Source organism: Polypterus senegalus, chromosome 2 (genome assembly GCF_016835505.1).
Source record: "Polypterus senegalus isolate Bchr_013 chromosome 2, ASM1683550v1, whole genome shotgun sequence".
In the NCBI taxonomy this organism is placed as follows: Eukaryota; Metazoa; Chordata; class Cladistia; order Polypteriformes; family Polypteridae; genus Polypterus; species Polypterus senegalus.
In genome coordinates, this window is record NC_053155.1 from 15,519,672 (window position 1) to 15,539,821 (window position 20,150).

The 20,150-nt window shown below is 39.4% G+C and overlaps 2 protein-coding genes across 2 annotated transcripts; both read left to right on the forward strand.

Annotated features, from left to right (window-relative positions):
* Positions 1–3,422: 3,422 nt before the first annotated feature.
* LOC120524261 (olfactory receptor 1496-like) lies at positions 3,423–4,376 on the forward strand. The gene has a single exon (XM_039746118.1). The coding sequence runs from the start codon at positions 3,423–3,425 to the stop codon at positions 4,374–4,376; it is 954 nt and encodes a 317-aa protein (XP_039602052.1).
* A 14,139-nt stretch (positions 4,377–18,515) lies between these two features.
* Positions 18,516–19,466, forward strand: LOC120524262 (olfactory receptor 1496-like). Its single transcript, XM_039746120.1, has one exon. The coding sequence runs from the start codon at positions 18,516–18,518 to the stop codon at positions 19,464–19,466; it is 951 nt and encodes a 316-aa protein (XP_039602054.1).
* Positions 19,467–20,150: the final 684 nt, after the last annotated feature.

Consider the following 20,150-nt stretch of genomic DNA (forward strand, 5'->3'; position numbering starts at 1 on the left):
GGTTGTTTTGCAATCGTAAGGACCTCTTGTCGGGTGTCTCATTGGCACGCTTTTGCCTCTTTCTTTCATGATCACGGCGTAATCTGTCTTCTCTCTCTATAGGGGTTTCAGTTGCCTTTCATTGTGCGGCAGATACGCGTCGTTGAGCTAATCTGTGTGAATGCTGAGTGTCCGTTTCTTGCGAGCGACTGTCACGCCTTTGCCTCTTTGCTTCGTGATCACGCTGTAATGTGTCCTCTCTCGCAGCAGCAAGTTTAGTTGCGTTTTGTTTCGGCATTGTTCCGTAAGGTCTCCTTCGTACAAGTGCAGATGGGTAGCTGAAGACGGAAAGGCATAGTGGGCATAGTGAAACACACAAATTGGTGACCAGGGGAACCATCCGACTCAGACGAGGGGCTCGAAATACTCAATCGCACATGTTATTTATAATTAAATTTTTTGTTTTTTGTTATGAACTTCCCCAAAAGAGTTGATCCGTGTAAACAGTTAATAGTATATCAACAATATAATCTGTTGTAGTACGGGCGTTAATTAGCATGTTTGGCTGTAACGACAGAAGCGCGGTGGACGCTGTAAGGGTAGGTTGTGGTTTCTGTTTCTTTCGGGATTTTTTTATTTCATTTCATTTATTATTTAATAGGCAACGTGTGGAAATACTTTAATTACAGTGCAGATGATAATAAAAGCAAATGTAGCATGCAAGAAAAGAGTCTCGTAGTTTCAGTGCAGGACCAGCTAGATCAGTACTTAGTGGAAGTCTAGCACTTCTCTGGTCTTGCCTGTCATCATAAAAGGTAAAAAAACTAATAATGATAAAATAAAATAAATTTCTCCACTGGTCTATGCTATAAATTTGCTTTCTGTATTAGTCCAATAATTCTGATCATTTTTTTAGTTAAAATCGCTGAATTTGTGCGTTTCCTGATTCAATACAGGGGAGAAACACAAGGTGTGGCAGCGACGAGATGAGCCGAGCCAAGTCTGGGACTGTGCTATCCCTCACACACTGGGCTGATGCATGCAATTGGCGTGTGTCTGTTGCTGTCTCTCTGTATGTCGCTTATATAATGTTTATAGACACTTTTATTATACACCCTGACTTTCCATAGTATGGCTAATATCTTTAATGAATGTGTGTGACATATTTAGTCTTGCTGATCGGACATAAAACCACAGTGAAAAAAGGCGCAAGGTAAGGCAGACAATACTGTGCCGCACTGAAGGGGACAGATATGAGCTCAACAGGTGTTTGTTGCTGCTGTTCTTCTGCGCCGAGGCTCTCTGCACCAATAAAGATAGCGATATCAGAAAGTCGGGTGCACTGCAGCAGTCCATTTATTTTACTTTTTGTTCTGACTGACTGACAAAAATGATTAAAGCATCAGAATTAAAAGCTTTTTAAAAACAACTAAATATTTCAATGAAGGTCAAAATTGAAATCCATTTTTTTTGTACACCACTCTATACTTTCATTTGTATTGAATAAGTATGAATTGTGAAAATGCAACAGCGGAGTAAATGCGCTGCCTCTGCTCTCTCTTGCCGCTTTAACTGTAACCTACTTTCTTAGCCAAATATGTGCCTTACCTATCTGTGTGTAAAGAATGCTGATGAGATATGAAACATAACCAGAATTCAATGTGCATGATGCCAGAATAGTGAATAAGCTACTCTTTGGGGTTCATGTATTTGTAACTCTGACTCTGAAGGAGTCAGTGCCAAACCAGCCATGAACCTCATTGCACGTCACTGCTTCAGTACTGGCAGCAAAAATCATCAACATACAATCTGCTGGCGCCAGTGGCCGAGGACTTTATCTGTGCACCTTCATTACAGGTCCTCATCAAGCGAATATTTTCACTGTGTGGCTATCTGTACAGTGGATGTCAGTGCAGCATGCACAAATCTCTCGAAATGTGTGCTTGTTTAAAGCTTAACAGTAATGTGCCTGCACTGACTGGTGTCTTGGGTTGAAACATTTGATCTTGCCGTCTTTACTCATTAGGCCACTTCATCTGTTTGCTCATTGATAGTCAAGCTGTGTTTAACGGCATTATGATCAGTGAGTGTATTTTGTTGACTGAAATATAACTAGCATTGAAATATGTGTAGGCCAGCATTTGTGGTTTTGCAACAGAAAAAAAAAACCCAAAAATTGTATTAATATTATGTAAAAAACCAGAACTATATAAAATAAATACTAAGATTTTAAACACAGAACTAAATAAAAATAAAAATTAATTTTACAAAATAAAATAAAAACTAAAACTACAATTAATATCAGAACTGAAATATCATTGGTATAACATATTGTCCTATTCATTTTATTGATTGTTTCTGACCTCTGTTTGGATGTAGATAGTGATGTGTCCAAAATGACTCCTAGGTCTTTCTTATGAAGTGTACTTTCATGTTTCAAACCACCCATTGTGTAATCTCACATTTTTACTTCCTACATGTAATACTTCACATTTACTGACATTAAATTTCATCTCCCACAAATCTGCCTGAGCCAGTACGCTGTCCAAGTCCCTCTGTACGGATTTTAGTTTATCTCCCAGTCCACCCAGTTTGGTATCATCTGCAAACTCTGCCGGCTTATTGATTGTATTCTTGTCCAGATTATTTATGTATGTAAATATGTAAATTTATGTAAATAAAAAAAGCATCGGCCCCAGCACTGACCCCGAAAGAGACCAATTTTAACATCACATAATTCTGAAAAGGTTCTCCTCTCCATAACACTTTGGTTCCTGTGAGAGATGCAGAAGGACAAGAAACTACTCAGAAAACATCCATGGGAAAGGTGCTATATAAATAAAATGTATTACTATTATTATTATTATTATTATTATTATTGTGTAGACAGAGAACATGTTAACTCCAGATAATGAGTAACTTGGGAGAAGTTTAATCACTGGTCTCTAGAGTTGAATGAAAGCAGTACTCTACATTGTACCATTGTATCAGCCAAACAGATATATTGTAATATGCATTAAATATATAACTGAAAAAGATGCATTATGTTAAAATAATTCTCCTGATTTTTTTTTTTTAGTTTTTTGCAACAATATGGTCCTACATATAGAAAGATAACGTTTAGTTGTGCAGAGAGATTTGGAACACTGACAGCACTGACTTTGGTGATGAACTTCTTAGAAGGGTTCAGTGCAGTTTAAAATTTGTAAGTATGAAAAAAAATAGTAATATTGAGAACATGATACCAAAATTGAAGAAGAACAAAGACAGATAGTGGTATTTCTAAGACAACATAAAATTAATATAATCTTTTAGTCCAGGGCTAGTACCTGATTTATGTATTAATAGGATTAGGACCCAGAACTGGATTTAATGCTGCTGAGCTAATCCTGTCATGTTATTTATTTTTTGTTTTTTTCAGATGACTAAATGTGCTTAAAAACATGAATAACAGCAGTGTTATTGTGTCTGAATTTGTCCTTTACTGTAGCATTAACTCGGATCAGAAGAACATCACAGTCTGTGCACTCACTTTCATCTACCTGCTGTCCCTATTTGGGAACCTGTTGGTAATTCTCGTAATATTATGGAATCCTCAGCTCCATGCCCCGATGTATATATACATCATGGCCCTAGCAATCATAGATTTGGCTAACAGCACAGTTCTTATCCCAAAAATGATCTCCGTTGTGCTGCTGGACTCCTCGGTGGTGCCCTATGGAGCCTGTATGCTACAGATGTTTGTGATACTGCATGTAGAAGAAATGGAATCTCTTCTTTTGACATTCATGGCAGTAGACCGCTATATAGCAGTGATCTATCCTCTACGATATCCATCAATCATCACAAACAAAACTGTGTGCATTGGCATCTTCATTCTGAATATCTTTGGCTTGATCTTCAAGTCTCCCTTTGTCTTTTTTGCCACAGAACTTTCCTTCTGCCACAGTAATATTCTCCCGTATTGTTTCTGTGATTACGCTACAATGGTTCACGTTGCCTGTACCGAAGATCCCAAGTACTTGAAGTTCCTGTCTGCTGTAGTCATAACCACTGGCATTTTCCCATTGGCACTCATACTCTTTTCATACGGTAGGATTGCTCTGGCTGCATTAAAAATCTCTTCAGTGGAAGGGAAAAAAAAAGTTTTCAGCACTTGTCTTACCCATCTGCTAGTGGTCGGGCTTTTTTATATCCCACTTCTGTCATCTTACATATTACCAGGAGCAGGAGTTAAGCTGTCCACCGAAGCCTACAATACTATGGTCATTGTTGGCAATGTGGTGCCACCGATGGTAAATCCCATAATCTACAGTTTCCGGAACAAGGAGATAAAAAGCTGCATTCTTCGACTTTTCAAAGGAACCAGAGCAGCTCCTTTGCACACCATCCGCTAAGCATATGCAAGCTTTCAAAAGGTTAAGGACTTTGTTGTTCCTTTTGAACAGCACGTATTTTGTGTCAACAGCTCATTTGTATGAACTTCTCTAATACAGTAGTCATACATAGCAGGAAACAGGGCTGTATTGTAAGCACAATCTAACAACTAAAACAGAAGTGAAGCTGGGTAAACAAGGGAAAATACATACAATCCACCCAGCTTGTTTAATTTTTCCACAATTCTTAAATAAAGATGAGTAAATAAATGACATTATGTGTTAAAAAATTCTCAGGCTCTTTGTTTATTTTTTAAACACATAGGGAATGATTCAAGGTAAAAATGTCCTAGCTCAGTTTGGACAATACACTCTGCTCTAAAATCAGGAATTTTGGCATTTTCAGCTTCCATCCCTTCTTCCTCACAAGCATTATATTAGCATACTCCTGCTCTAACAGCAATGTCATGCAGTAAGCACATATACAGTATCTACAGTGTAATATGTCTGTGATGAAAATCGGATGCCATCCAATGGTTTTTGAACATAATGTGAGCATATTTTCTATACAATGAAGCAAATATCTTTATTGTGTTGCAAGACGCTTCAAGGTTGCTAATGTATTATTCTTCAGCCACCTAGAGAAGGTTAGTTATAGGTGTCATCATGAATTAATTAATGGGCTAATGAAACCATCATGCATTAGCCATCCACTGGCAAACTCACTGCATCTTGCCTCCTGGAAGACTGCCAAATTAACCCAGTTGAAGAAACCATGAGTGTTCCCAGACCATTTTACCACACTATCTATAAAACGTACTCTGTGTTAATTAGGTGTGTGTTGAATGCAAAGAAGCTTTACAGCAGATGCAACTAGGCTTCAAGAGGTTGGTGGGTATCGGCTACAATCCAGTAGTTTAACGTTCAAAATGTGTAATTGAGTAATTTGTAGAGTGGTAGTAAGTTTTCTGTATAGCAGCCGATCCCTCCCTGTTTTAATGTGAAGGGATCTTGGGGTGACTCTGTCCCAAGACTGAGATTATTTTATTCCCAAACCCAGATTTTTCATAAGTGTAGACCCACACATATGCCCTCCACCCCAATTCGTATTCTCTTATCCTTGCAGTAACCTGGCCTGAAAGGAGACACAGCCCACAGCCCACAGACACTATACACTTGCTCTTGGGACCATGGATCCTATTGCACCCAGTACTGACTGCTACTGTGCTTCACTTTCCTTATTGAAGGACATCGTTTCCTATTCTCTGTACCCCAGACAACAAGAAAAAGCAACAGGACAAGAGGGGAATGAGTTTAATTTTTTATTCAGTCATTATAGACTTTAACATAAATGTCCCAAAAGCAGAAGAAAAAATTAAATGGATTTGATACCATACAACCTGGATATTTTAGGAGCTGTCATAGACAAACTAGCCAGCACACCCAATGTGTGCCAGCGCTCAGTCTCTTAAATTTAAACTGCTACTTCTCATGCATTTGGTGTTCTTGGTCACTGTGTTTTTTCTAATTCTCCTTCTTCTTGGTTCTCCTTCATTCACTCAGATTTGCTGACATTTTAAAGCTTGGCAGGGCAAAGGTGAACACCCTAGACATTTTCTCTCCAATATTATTTTGACAGACTGCGATGCCCTGTGACAATACCCTGGACATCTTGTAGTTCATGACCAAGTTAACTATTGGATGAGTGAGAGACTCAGACAAGTAAAATATGGTGCAGAACAGCTATTCTTTATTTGTAGTAAGTGTCACTATAACAAGTTGCAGTTCTCTGTCACGCAATCAATCAAAGTCATTTCACCATCTAAAAATACAAAAATGAAAAATGAATAAGTACTTACATATATTGTAAAAATATGCATCAGAAAGCCATGCAGTAAATAAATAAATAAAGAGCATTCTTCTTCCTCCAAATAATGCTTACAGTCCAGGTTGGTATTCCAAAAACAACTCACTACCTCCTCCCAACACCTCCACTCCACTTTTAAATTAGAGGCTATCAGCTTATCTTACAATCAAGGTCAAGAAAGAGGACAACTCTTATACGTTTGTGCGGTTTACTCAAACAGTCTAAACTGAGGCTCTTTGGAGCATCCTGTGTTACTTGATACCACGATGAATGCCATATGACATACTCCTTCAAGTTAGGAAAAACATTGCATCTGATGTTCAGTCTGGTACATACAATCTTAATTTAATTTGTCCAAAGAAAACTGTTCCAAAACTGGACTGATTTTTTTTAGATACTTTCTGGCAAAGTCTAATCTGTCCTTCCTATGCTTGAGGATCACCAATGGTTTGCACCGTGTGGTAAACCCTCTGTTATTACTTTCATGAAGTCTTCTCTTGATTGTAGACTTTGTCAATGATAGGTCTGCCTCCCATAGAGTGTTCTCAGTTTGGCTAAATGCTGTGAATTGATTTTTCTTCACCAAGGAATAAATTCTGCAATTATCTTAAACAGTTGACTCCATGGTTGTCCAGGCGTTTTGTTGTTGCTCATCTCACCACTGCATTCCTTCTCATTCAGAATGTACCACATGGTTGATTTGACCACTCTTGGGGCCTCATGTATAGCGCCATGTGTAGAATTCACGCTAAAACATGGCATACGGACAAAAGTGGAAATTTGCGTACGCACAAAAAAATTCAGATACACAAAACCATGTGTAAGCCAATTTCCATGCACTTCCGCTCCATAAATCCCAGTCAGCGTGAAAAGTAATACATGTGCACATGCCTGCCACCCCATCCCGACTCCTCCCAGAATTGCATATTTTAATATGCAAATAAATAAATAAATTTATATATATATATATATATATAGTGGAAGATGACCCGGACACAGAAAGGTGGACACGTTTTAATCACCCACCACATGTTTATTACACAAGTCCATATTTACAATCAAGTGCACACACACCCCAAAGTCCCCAAAAGTCCAGGCCAACTATCAAATGCCTCACTCTCTTCAGGCTGCACAGCTTGCCTCTCCAAGACCTTGTCTTTCTCCTCACCCGACTCCAGCCATCGAATGGAGGGAGGCGGCCCCTTTTATAATCACCTGGATGTGCTCCAGGTGTATTCTGACAATCTTCCGCCAGTACTCCCCAGTGTGGCGGAAGTGCCAGCTGCACACCTGGAAGCACTCCGGGTGTCCCCGATCCTCTTCCTCCCAGCACTTCCGGGTGTGGCTGAAGTGCTGAGGTCCAGGACTCCGTAGGCATCAGGGCGCCCCCTGGCAGTGACGATGGGCCCCTACAAAGTTGAGCCTTTAAAGCACTGTACCCGTGGTCTCCATAGCCACTAGGGTCGTCGCCCCCACATGGTCTGGGGGAGGCATAAACCCTCCTCCGGTCCTCTTGGGCATCCCGGCCAGGTCGCCCCCTCAGCCACCTGTGACGATAAATAACCTTCCGTTCAGTGTTTGGTTAAAAGACAATGGCAAAAGCATGTGAAAAAAATAATTTCTGCGAATGCAAAGTGGAGGCAAGGAAAAACATACTTTTCGTTGGCTTATACAGTGGTATAAACAAAAAAAGCATGGCAGAGACACTTGAAAGTTAAATTTCAGAATGTTGCATAGTGCGCAAAATAAAAAAAAATGGTCAGATGTCACAGTCAATGTGAAAAAACGAGCTGCAGCCTGCCGTCTGTTTATTCTGTTTCATCAACATTACAAAAGCTGACCCTCGTGTGATGGTCAAGTAGTGATGGTGCTGCTGTGCCAAGCCCATTTTCGGATGCTGACTGTGCACACACTTCTGCCTCAGAAACCGCTAGGCAACCATCTGGCTGCGTGTACACAGACGCTCTTCTGAGTCATAAAATGCAATAATGGATGCTCTAAGAGGTATTGGCCAATGAACTAAGGAATATAAGGGCTGTGCTCTGTGATATTGACCACAAATTAAATGGACTGGTTAAAAAAAAATGCTGCATCTGATTACCTGTTTTTACATTCTGCTAATTACATTCAAATGAAGTTGAAACGCTGTTCAATTTGGTTGATCTTTTGGGTCAGGTTCATTATACCACACCTCTTCAGGTAGGGCAAGCCACAAGCACACTACATGCTTGCACAATGCATCACATGATCGGTGAGCTGTAGAGCAGCACATTAATAGAATGGAAATGATTTCTATTTACATAAGCAAATTCATTCTCTGAAGGTGCCTTTAAAGTGTAGCGTCAGCAACAAGTGCCACAACGGATCGATTCTCTGCTCTTTATCCTTAAAAGGACTGCTTGCCTTTTGCTGCACTAGTTGGAAAAAGCACCTGTGATTGCCATTTCTATAGGCACTCCTGCTATAGATGATATAATGCCAGCTCATTCTGTTGATAATTAATCACTGGCTGATGTAACTTGTCCAGCGCCATTGTAATAGCAATGTGCATGCAGCTGACCACTCTGATTACATTTGGAAAACCTGATGTTGCTGTGAATTGCACTTTGATGTTTGCCAGCTCAACCTCAGTGTAAGGAAATCTTATATATCTGGATAACACCATCTTATACAGCTGGCATGACACTCAGTGATGATTGTGAAATACCCAATCAGTCAGCAAGTTCAAGCTGAAAAGCTCCTGTGGCTAAAAAGGAGAGGGTGGACAGAACTTGCAATGGAGCAGGTACAGCACAGTTCTTCAAAGTGTGCCTGTGTAAAGTAGGCACCAGTTCAGCACACAGCGCCAAGAGGATAGCTCTTGGAAATCGAAATCGACTTAGAAGCCAATCATCATAATCTATAAATATGCGCGTCTTCTATTTCTTCCATTTGCGATGTGTTTTAATAACGCTAAAGCAGCCATTGTAGTTGGAATTGTTTGGCCATTCCTTGCACCATTCTATTGTTACAGAATAATTACAGTCAAGTGAATTAAATTTGTAAACGATATTCAATTAATTTTGGTGTATTTGATAAAACCCGCCTCGTAGACGTGAATCTAAAAAAGAAAAGCAGACCACAGAAACAGTAGCACTGCTTTGACGCTGGGTGTCGTCATTTTCCAAAACTAAGCAGAAACTTGTGTATACAAGGCGGGAGGCTGCTGTGAAAACGTGTGTGGCTTTACGCCAAGTTTAGTTTTTATACAACTTCGAAGTGAGCTTGGAAATGGACGTACACAACATTTTTGTATGTACACACCGTTTATCCAGGAGGCCCCTGGAGTTTCTGCCATCTCTCGGATTTGTTTCTTTTGTTTTCTCTGCCTAATGATGTCCTGTTTTTACTTGCATGGAAAGCTCTTTGGAACTCACATTGACCTCATTATAGACACTTGAAATCAGCTCCAGAGTTAAAGAAATAATGAGAGACCTGCTCACACCTGACATTGGAAACAGCTTGTCAGTCAATAGTTTTAAATACTGTTGAGCCCCTGAAAATTGGGGGACCATGTATAAAAATGGCAGTCATTCCTAAATGGCTCATACACTATTTCTGTTAAAACTTTTGAATTAATGGTGAAGGCCTACACTTCAGTCATTAATTATTCATTTCAAATCCATTGCGGTAACATATAGAGCTAAAATTATGAAAATTATGTCACTGTCCAAGTACTTATGGACCTACTATATATCTGTTTTATGTGTTGTCCCCTTATACTTAACCTTCATCGAAGTATCATTAACACTGCTCTAAAATTATGTTTTTTTTAGCATTTTTTGGTATGGCATGCCTGAGTGTCTCAAATTCATGTTTCATAATCATCATAATCCTAGCCATTCTAATGTTTACATGAACAATAGCTAAACCCTGTGCATAATCAGCTATTTGGAGGTACCTAATAAAGTGCCCACTAAGTGGTGTGGTGGATGGCTGGGGGTTATGCCCAGCCAGGACACCTTGAGGAACCGGCAGAGGGACCATACCTCTCCTGGGACACAAGAGGGCAGCTGCCCTGGTCTGTATGGGGGCCACGGGATCAGAGCATGGAAGCTCAACGCTATTGGGGCCTGTGGCCACAACAAGGGGGCACCCAGAACATTGTGGAGCCTTGGAGTACAGCACTTCCGCCACACCCGGTAGTGCTGCCAGAGAGGATTCCAGACATGCCCAGAGTGCTTCCGGGTGTTCGTGCGGAACCAGGAAGTGCCGCCAGAAGGTCATAATGGACCATCTGGAGCACATCCGGGGCATGATAAAAGGGGCCTTTTCACTCTATTGGATGAGCCGGAGTCGGGAATGAAGGAGACAGACCTTGCGAGAGGAGGAGTGAGGGCGACAGAAGAAGAAGGAAAGATAGAGGCTGTTAAGTGCATTGTGTTGTGTATGAAGAAAAGAGAATTAAACGTTTGTGTTTTGGACATTGGTGTCATGTCTGCTGTATACAGGGGGGCTGCATTACCACAGAGGATATTACAAAAGCAGTTTCAAAGATGTGTGGACGGACTGATTGAGAACTGTTAGGATTGTGTGTGCAGTATTTGAGATGTACGTTTCTAATATTAATTCTGAATTTCATCTCATGTGCACACTTTGCTTATACAGTACATACACATTTGTGTTTAAGTATGTGTATTAATTAATTTGCTTTTTCATTTGTCATTTTACCAAGTATGGGTATGTTATAAATAGAATTTATATATTCATGTAACACCCTTGTGTTACCAAATTAGAAACATATTAATGGAAGTGCACCAATACACTATAAAATATTTGCAATTTACACATTTTTATTATTTACAAGGCTTTAACTATATCTGTAGACCTAGGAATGTAATTCAAGAACAAATTCATAAACACAGAGAATAAAATGAAAATTACAGGAATATGAAAAACAAGCAAAAACCTCATTAATGTCTATACTCATAATAATCAGAGAAAGCACTTTATAACAAATTATCATTCCATGTATTGTAAAAATCCTATTTGGATTACTTTAGGGAAATAAGCAGAGCACACTGTAAACAAAAGAAAGCCTCTCGTAATTAATCTCTAAAGTCTGCATCGCTGAATATCTCTGAGGAGAAACACGTTTTAAAAAGGGAGCTGGGAGATCAGTTAGATATTTATATGTCAAGGAAGAAATCTGTGATTGTAAAATAGCAATGGCTACGTACAGGTGATTTGTATCACTTCACTGACATAGACCTGTTGTATTAATTTAATAATGATTAGTGCATTTATAAGAAAATAAATATATCAGGGATCATTTTAGAAATGCATCAAATCAAAAGAAAGGATGGGAAAAAATATTCTTTATAGTTCAGGGTTCAGTGTTAACATAATTACGCCAGTCCTTCTCAAGCTCTTCATCATCAAAAATCAAAAGAAGAACTGGTGTGATGCAAGACTGAAGCAAGTGAAGGTACATCCAGTGACCACCATAAAGGTAAGTATTTGTATCTTTCCATTTTCTGATTCTGATTTTTCCATTTGATAAAATATAGAATGTTACTGTCTAATTAAAGAGAGAGTGATGATTACAGTTTAATGTTGATGTATCACAGTTTTAGTAGGGTCAACAGATGAACTGAACTGAAGAAACAAGTTTGACCAGTTTGCAAGAAATGTATTGTCACACATCCAGATTAAAATTAGTTCAGGTCTCCGCTCTGAAATGTGTGTGAACGTCCCTTTAAACATTCTTTATCAGGTTTTGTTTTTTGGTGCCTGTCCTGCTTTTTGATCAGAAATGTTAAGGGGGTAAATTACAGACTCATCACTCCAGAGCAGACTCTTTACATTATAGAAACTGCTTTCAGACATCTCCCAGCTGTAAAAATATTGATTATTTTTAATAATAAAGAAAAGATTTTGGAAAAAATGCACCCTAGATATAATACTGTAAAGGACTGACTGGTTCATTACAACATACAAATCAGTATGAACATTGCACCTGAAAAGCACTCTGAGGAAGAAAACATCTACTTTTTATTATATTCAGGTGGTAGTGATGCTGCCTTGAAACAAGGAGACTGGGGTTCTCAGCCCGGGTCCCAAATCGTGGGTCCTCCCTGTTTGGAGTTTTCAGGTCCTCCTTGTGTCCCAATGGCTTTCATCCAAGTGCTCCTGCTTCATTAAGTGAATTGGCAAAGCTAAATTGGACATGGTGTATGTGTGTTTTCCCTGTGAAGGACTGGCACCCTGCCCAAGGATTGTTCCTGCTTTGTATTTTATGCTTGCTGGGATAGGTACCAGCTGCCCCATGACCCTGCTTAGAATCAGAAGATGAGTGGATATATTTGATTCCGTAATTCTTTCCAGTTTTCCATTTTTCTTTCCTGAATTACAGCTTAAATAAAGATAAAAACAACAATCCAAATGAAAGGTTCAGTGCAGTAAATTGTGTCTAAGTAAACAATTGATATTTTGTGTATGTTTTGGTGAGTGTGACCTGTGGTGGATCAGTGCATGGTCCAAGGTTGGTGTATACCTTATGCTCAGTGCTATCCTGATAGACCATGACTCCTCATGATCCTTACCTGGATAAGTGGATTTAAAAATTACTGCATGATATGGTGAGTATTGATATTGGTGCGAAAACTCTCCCTAGCATTTGACAGAGTCTTCTTCTTTCAGCTGCTCCCGTTTAGGGGTTACCACAGAAGATTATCCGTCTCCATCTATCCCTGTATTTTACATCATTTTTTGACACACCAACTGCCTTCATGTCCTCCCAAACCACATTCCAGAAACCTCCTGTTTGGCCTTCCTCTTTGGCTCATGTGTGGCCTGTTTTACCCTTCATCTATCCTCTGCACATGCCCAAACCATATCAATTTGGCCTCCCTCACTTAGACACCAAACTGTCGTAACTGTGTTGTCTTACTAATATACTCAATCCTAATCCTGTCTACCCTTTTTACTCTAAGCGAAAATCATAGCCACTTCCAACTCCTCCACCGTCCCTAAACCATACAGCATACTGTAGCTGGTCTGACTACTGTTTTATAGACCTTTCCTTTCACTCTTGCAGATACTCTGTCACAAACCACTCCAGTCCATCCTGTCTGCACTCTCTTCTTCACCTCTCTGCCACACTCTCCATTGCTTTGGATTGTTAAACCCAATTGTTTAACCTTCAACACCTCTTCTTGCAGTCACACCCTTACACCACCTTCCTTCTCATTTACACACATGTACGCCATCTTACTCCTACTGACTCTCATTCTCTTTCTCTTCAGTGTATGCTTCCACCTCTCCTAGTTCACTTCAACTTGCTGTCTACTCTCGCTATAGATTACAATGTTATCTGCTAAAATCATTCTATGAAGACTCCTGTCTGACCTCATCTGTCAACTTGTCCATCACCATTGCAAGCAGGAAAGGGCTCAGAGCCGATCCCTAATGTAATCCTACTCTCACTTTGAACCAGGCTGTCATTCCCACCACACACCTCACTGCCGTCATACTGTCCTCGTACATATCCTGCACCACCCTCACATACTTTTCTGCTACTACCGACTTCTCATGCTTGTTAAATTTAGCCACTGGGGTAGCATAAGCCAGACAGAAAGGGAGATAAGTCTCTCATAGCGCTGACGATCACCACGACTCACTCAACAACACTAAGACGACAACTCACAACCTCTCTGCTGGTAGTCCAGTGGTTCAGAATCACTGATCTTGTATTTTTAAAACCACATACCGCATATGTGCCTCAAGTCTGTTCTGGTGGCTTCAGGCCAAGATAGGACCAACAGTGAGCTGGGTAAGTGTATTTCAAAAAATGTTTACAGCTTGCAAAACATATAAATCAAATGTTCTATTGAACAAAGTGACCCATAAAAGGAATTTTGTATGAAAAAATAAAAAAAATAGCATAGCAATTTGCATCAAAGATCAGAACTAGCTTCTTCTCAGTGGTTTCCAATTCAAGCTAGAGCTGATTTTAAAGCTCTTCTTCTAATGTTTAAGGCCTTCAATGGATTTGCACCACCTTATTTTGCCGAGTAAATCACACCATCCACTCTGTTACGCCCTCGACGCTCTCTTAATGCTGGTCTTTTGATTATTCCCCCAGTTAAGAAGACATCAGACCATTTGCCTACCAATAACCTTATCTTTGGAATAGCCTTCCATTATGTGCTAGAAAAGAACACTCGGTTGATATTTTTAAATCAGGACTAACAACCTCCCTTTGCTCCCTTCAATTCAACCTGCCCTAGTATCTAGTCAGGTCTGTCATCTTTCAGGTATTCTTTAAATGCTTAAATTATTATTATTTTTTATTACTTGTTAATATGCCTTAACTTGGTGTTTTAATGTTGTTTTATTTAAATGTTATTATTTAGTATTCCTTTTGAAATTGATGTTGCTTTTTTAAATTTATTTACATCTTTTCTTGTGTATTCTTCTTATTTGTACAGTACTGTATATTGGGACTGTGCTGCGTGGTGATTATGCACTTTAAATAAAGCTGATTGATTTATTGCTTGATTGATTGATTGGCATGCCATTGAGGTAATCTGTTAAAAATTGCAGCAAATGTTATGGCCAAATGGAAAATATTTACTAAACTTTACAAAGCTGACCAGGAAAGGAACAGAAACTATAAAGTACAGCAGAGAAAAAAGATCAGAAAATAGAGTAGGGATCGTTACCAGGGCCATCCTTAAGAAATTAAAACGTCAAAGCCAGAAACAGGAGTCAAAAATCAAAATAAAACCTGATTGCAATGAGTCCAGAACATAACTAATGGTTGCTTTCAGAATCAGAATGCCTTTTATATTCGATAATACTTAAAGTACAGAAATTTATCTTGGTGGCTTTAGAGCTGCTTATAACAGAGCATAACACAAAATCACATACAAATAACATAAGTTAAACAACATACATTATAAACAGATGCAGAACAGCGCAATAATAAACTAGATGTCTAAATAGTGCAAATTAAGGGTGCATCTTTATATACAATACTCTACCGTGGCTGTTCGTTTGTCTGTCCAGGATTTTGAATCACCTGTAGCTTGCAGACCGTTTGCCCTATTGACCTGAAATTTGGTACACATACTGTATACTACATGACTTCTACTGTCCACTTTTGAGGTGATGATTGACCTCCAAGGTTATTCCTCTTTTTATTTTTTATTTTATTTTATTGAATAATCAACTCTCTGGCGACACGGTGGCGCAGTGGTAGCGCTGCTGCCTCGCAGTTAGGAGACCCAGGTTCACTTCCCGGGTCCTCCCTGTGTGGAGTTTGCATGTTCTTCCCGTGTCTGCGTGGGTTTCCTCCGGGCGCTCCGGTTTCCTCCCACAATCCAAAGGCATGCAGGTTAGGTGGATTGGCGATTCTACATTGGCCCTAGTGTGTGCTTGGTGTTTGTGTGTGTCCTGTGGTAGGTTGGCACCCTGCCCAGGATTGGTTCCTGCCTTGTGCCCTGTGTTGGCTGGGATTGGCTCCAGCAGACCCCCGTGACCCTATTCGGATTCAGCGGGTTAGAAAATGGATGGATGGATCAACTCTCTGCAGCAGCCAGCAGGGCGGCCGTGCGGCACATGTGTATGGGCACCGTTTTCATTCCCTACCACCTTCGCTGTTACTTCTCCTACCTCTTCATATCTTAAATCATTCTTGAGGCAGATTGAAGACTTAAGTGCCAGTTTAAGTGAAAAATGTTTTTAAAACTTACTAAGTAATTGTAATACAAACACTGATTTATTCATTTTTACCATGAAAAGATGCTGACGAAATAAGAAAAGAAGCGGGCTGCTAGGGTGGAAAAAAGAAGAGCTGCTCGGGAAGCAGCAAGCGCATCAACCTCTGAGCAAAAGAATGGTAAACATACAGAGAAAGAGGATGAAAACTATGAATGCTCAAGTCAAGTGTATTTACTGCATGTCATCATGCAGTGCGCTGTTACTGGTCAGTGTATATATTGTGTACAGGCTACACGTTACCTGAATTTACCAGTAGAAAGCAAAACTCACAAAATAATTTCAAATGAATTACTGACTTGAGAATAGGCGGGTCCGCAATTTCTAAACCTGTGAATCGCATGGGTTGACTGTAACTGTAACGTGGAATATTAATAAACACACACAATGATCAAAAAGTGATGTGTGCTTAATTTCCTTCTCTGTTTAACACATTTACATGTATTTTAACCCTTCTGTAAGCAAGAAATATAGAAGTAAATTGCGAACAGGCTGCATTTTTGCAATGTGGTCTAAGAAAATGCAAAAAAAAAACCCACATTTGTCTGTGTGTCTTTTCGCATGAAACAGCTCGGTTCCCAGTGGACTAATTTTTTTCAAACGTGGTACACATATTCTTGAAGAAAATGTGTCTGTGGAGATATTGAATAGAGCATGCTGCATACATTTTTGAAAGTTCTGTTTAAAAAGCATTGGTGAATTTTGAGAACAAGTTTTGTTAAAACAGAAGCATTTTGTGTGACATCAAGTAGTGATTAACTTCCTGTTTCTAATTCACAATGAGAGAATTTATATCATGTGTATATATAACTATTTTATATGTCCTACCAATCCAGAATGATAAGCAGATTCCCAAATAAAGTTATTGAAATATTAGCAGTCACACAAAAATGACAAAAATGTCTGCCACACTAACTTAATTCTCCTGCAGGCTGCAGTCATACCAGGTAAGTTAAATAATCTTTGTCACCGTGAAAGTAAAAAATGCAAATAAAGAAAACAGAAAGCCCTTTAACTTATCTCCAGGTGAATAGAAAAGGAACAGAGCTCCATAAACCTGCTTCTATAAGCCATTAAGCATACAGTATATAAGCGTACTCAGTATTAATGTTACATTAAAAACAACCTCATTATTGCTCAAACTGCAAAACATAATGATTCAGCATTTGTTTGACACTATCCGTTATCGAAAATGTGCTACAAAGACCTGTTATCTATCATGTTTGTTGCAGTTCACAATTACAGCATAGATTTTAAGTCTCCATCAGATGGTGCTTTGAAAAAATGTATGTTGAGAAATAAAACCCAGAATTAGATACAGACCTTCCACCACCAACATCTAACAATTTTACATCAATTTATGTCACTTCAGTTGGAATCTGTTTTTTTGGAGAGTATTTGAGCCATCACAAGCCTATTTACACTCATTTTTAAATATAGGATATTCAAAAATATGTTTTTTGTACTCTGCTTCGACTTGTTCTTCTTCTTCTTCCTCAGCCATTCCAATCTCAACACTTCTCTTTTGAGCTGAATTCACCAACAGTGGTTTTGACGTGATATATACACCCTTTTCTGACGTCATCCATCCCCATTACTAACACATGCAATTATATTCCATTATAACAGTTCATTTTTAAATTTGACTCATTATTACAACTATATTTAATCAACAGAAATGTAACATCTGTTTCTTTGATGAAGTAAACAAATAAGAATTAAAAATGCTTCAACTTTCAAAACAGTTCACTAAAGCCAGTGTCATATGTGACTTCTAGTTGTGGGCTAAATCAGATATGCAAACTGTAGTTGCTAATCGGCAGACCCTTTCAGTTTTTCACAACTGAAAATGTCAAATTTAGCAACTGTGTGACAACTTTCGAACACAGCTTTGTTTGCCCCTTTTTTCTTACAGCCAATAGCATGCTGCCTGATGGAGCTGGTGCTGTATGAGGGGTTAAGCCACAGTTTTGCTTCTTTTTTGTTTTTATTCCATTCTGACGTTGTGTGTAAAACAGGTGGCATCAGACAGATGAGGTTCTCTTTTGTTTTTGTGGTGGTCGTCACTTCATTTATATGCATTTTACTTTCAGATGAGCATTTGTTGGTTGTCAGTTCTCATGCACGCAAAGCCCGGCCTTAAAAACTAAAGACAAATCGGTTTGATTTTGCCAGAAAGAGTCGCTGATTAGTTGAAGTGAGTCACTGGGTATGTCACATTATTTGACCAACTTCACAGGAGAACACCGCTGACTGTAAATGAAGGCTACAAATGAAAATCGGTGGCATTGTCATCTAATTTGACAACACTTTATGTCTCCAAGTGCGCCTTGTTGGTTTTAGGTCATAACTGCAGTTAAAAATTTTCATCAAATTTTTTGGCATGTTAAGTTTTGGTCTAATATGGGAATTTTTTAGTTGGTCTCTGCTTAAAAACATAATAAGAAAGAAATACATGCAATCCTTTTTATTAAATGTTGTACTAATATGCTGTTTTCACTTTCTTTTAGTCAATGGGAGAAATGACAAGCATGGCCAATGGCAGCATTACTGTGTCTGAATTTGTACTGCAATGCACCATCAACTCAGATCAAAGTCTGCTCACCATTTCCATACTTATAATCGTCTACCTTCTGTCTCTGTTTGGGAATCTGCTGGTAATCTTGGTAATATTATGGAACCATCAGCTCCATGCCCCGATGTACTTTTACATTGTTGCCTTAGCCGTCATCGACTTGTCCAACAGTACAATCCTCATTCCTAAAATGATCTCCGTCCTGATGCTTGACACTGTGGTGCCTTATGGCGCTTGTGTGCTACAGATGTTTGTGATATTGCATGTTGAAGAGATGGAATCTTTTGTTTTGACTTTTATGGCTGTTGACCGCTTTATAGCTGTGGTCTATCCACTAAGGTACCCATCGATCATAACAAATAAAACGGTAGGTGTGGGACTCTTCATACTCAATGCCTTTGGACTGATTTTCAAATCGCCATTCATATTTTTTGCTACTGAACTTTCATTCTGTCGCACTAATGTCTTGCCCTATTGCTTCTGTGATTATGCTACTATGGTCCATGTTGCCTGTACTGATGATCCAAAATACCTGAAGTTTTTGACAGCTGTAGTAATGTCAGCAGGTATGTTCCCAATGTTTTTCATCCTCTTCACTTACGCAAGGATTGCTTTGGCGGCACTGAAGATCTCCTCAGCAGAGGGTAAAAGCAAAGTCTTCAGCACTTGTCTCACTCATCTACTAGTAGTTGGGCTCTTTTATATCCCACTTCTCTCATCGTATGCTCTACCAGGAGCAGGAGTGAAATTGTCCACAGAAACTTACAACACCATGGTTATTGTTGGCAATGTTTTACCTCCTATGGTCAATCCCATAATTTACAGTTTCAGGAACAAGGAGATAAAAAGCTGCATTCATCAACTTCTCACAGGAAAAAGAACATCTCCTTTACTCAATGACAAATAGACAACATGAAATCGGGGAAACAACCAGTCTCTTATTTCTTTATTAAAGTTGTACTCGTCCAGCCTGATAGAGCACTTACATGTTTGTGTTTTCTTTTTCTTTTCTACAAAACATCTATCCATTCATTTTCTAAATCTGATTTCTTTATGACATTGTCATTTGGGGTCTGAGCCTGTTTGTTGCAGAACTAGATAGATAGATAGATAGATAGATAGATAGATAGATAGATAGATAGATAGATAGATAGATAGATAGATAGATAGATAGATAGATAGATAATACTTTATACAACTTTACAGAAGCCCAAGAATGATATACATTGTGGTGGATTGCTGGAATTTTACTCCGGCCCTCACCCCCAGGCCGCCAGGAGGAGCTCTCCCGACAGCATGAACATGCCCCGAGTTCCAGCAGGGCATCATGGACTATGTAGTGTTTTTACACAGCCCTGCTGGATACCTTGGGGGCCACCAGGCGTCGCTGTAGGGGGCTCGTAGGCTCTTATGTACCCTATGACCTGGGAGTGCGTCGCGGTCACGTGACAGGAAGAAATGAAGTGCTCCCAGGTTGAAGAAAAGGACTATTTACCTTGACCCGGAAGGAATAAGGACTTGTGGACTGTTGGGCAGAAACACCTCCGGGTCAGGGAGTATAAAAGGACCATGGGAACTCCCAGACAACGAG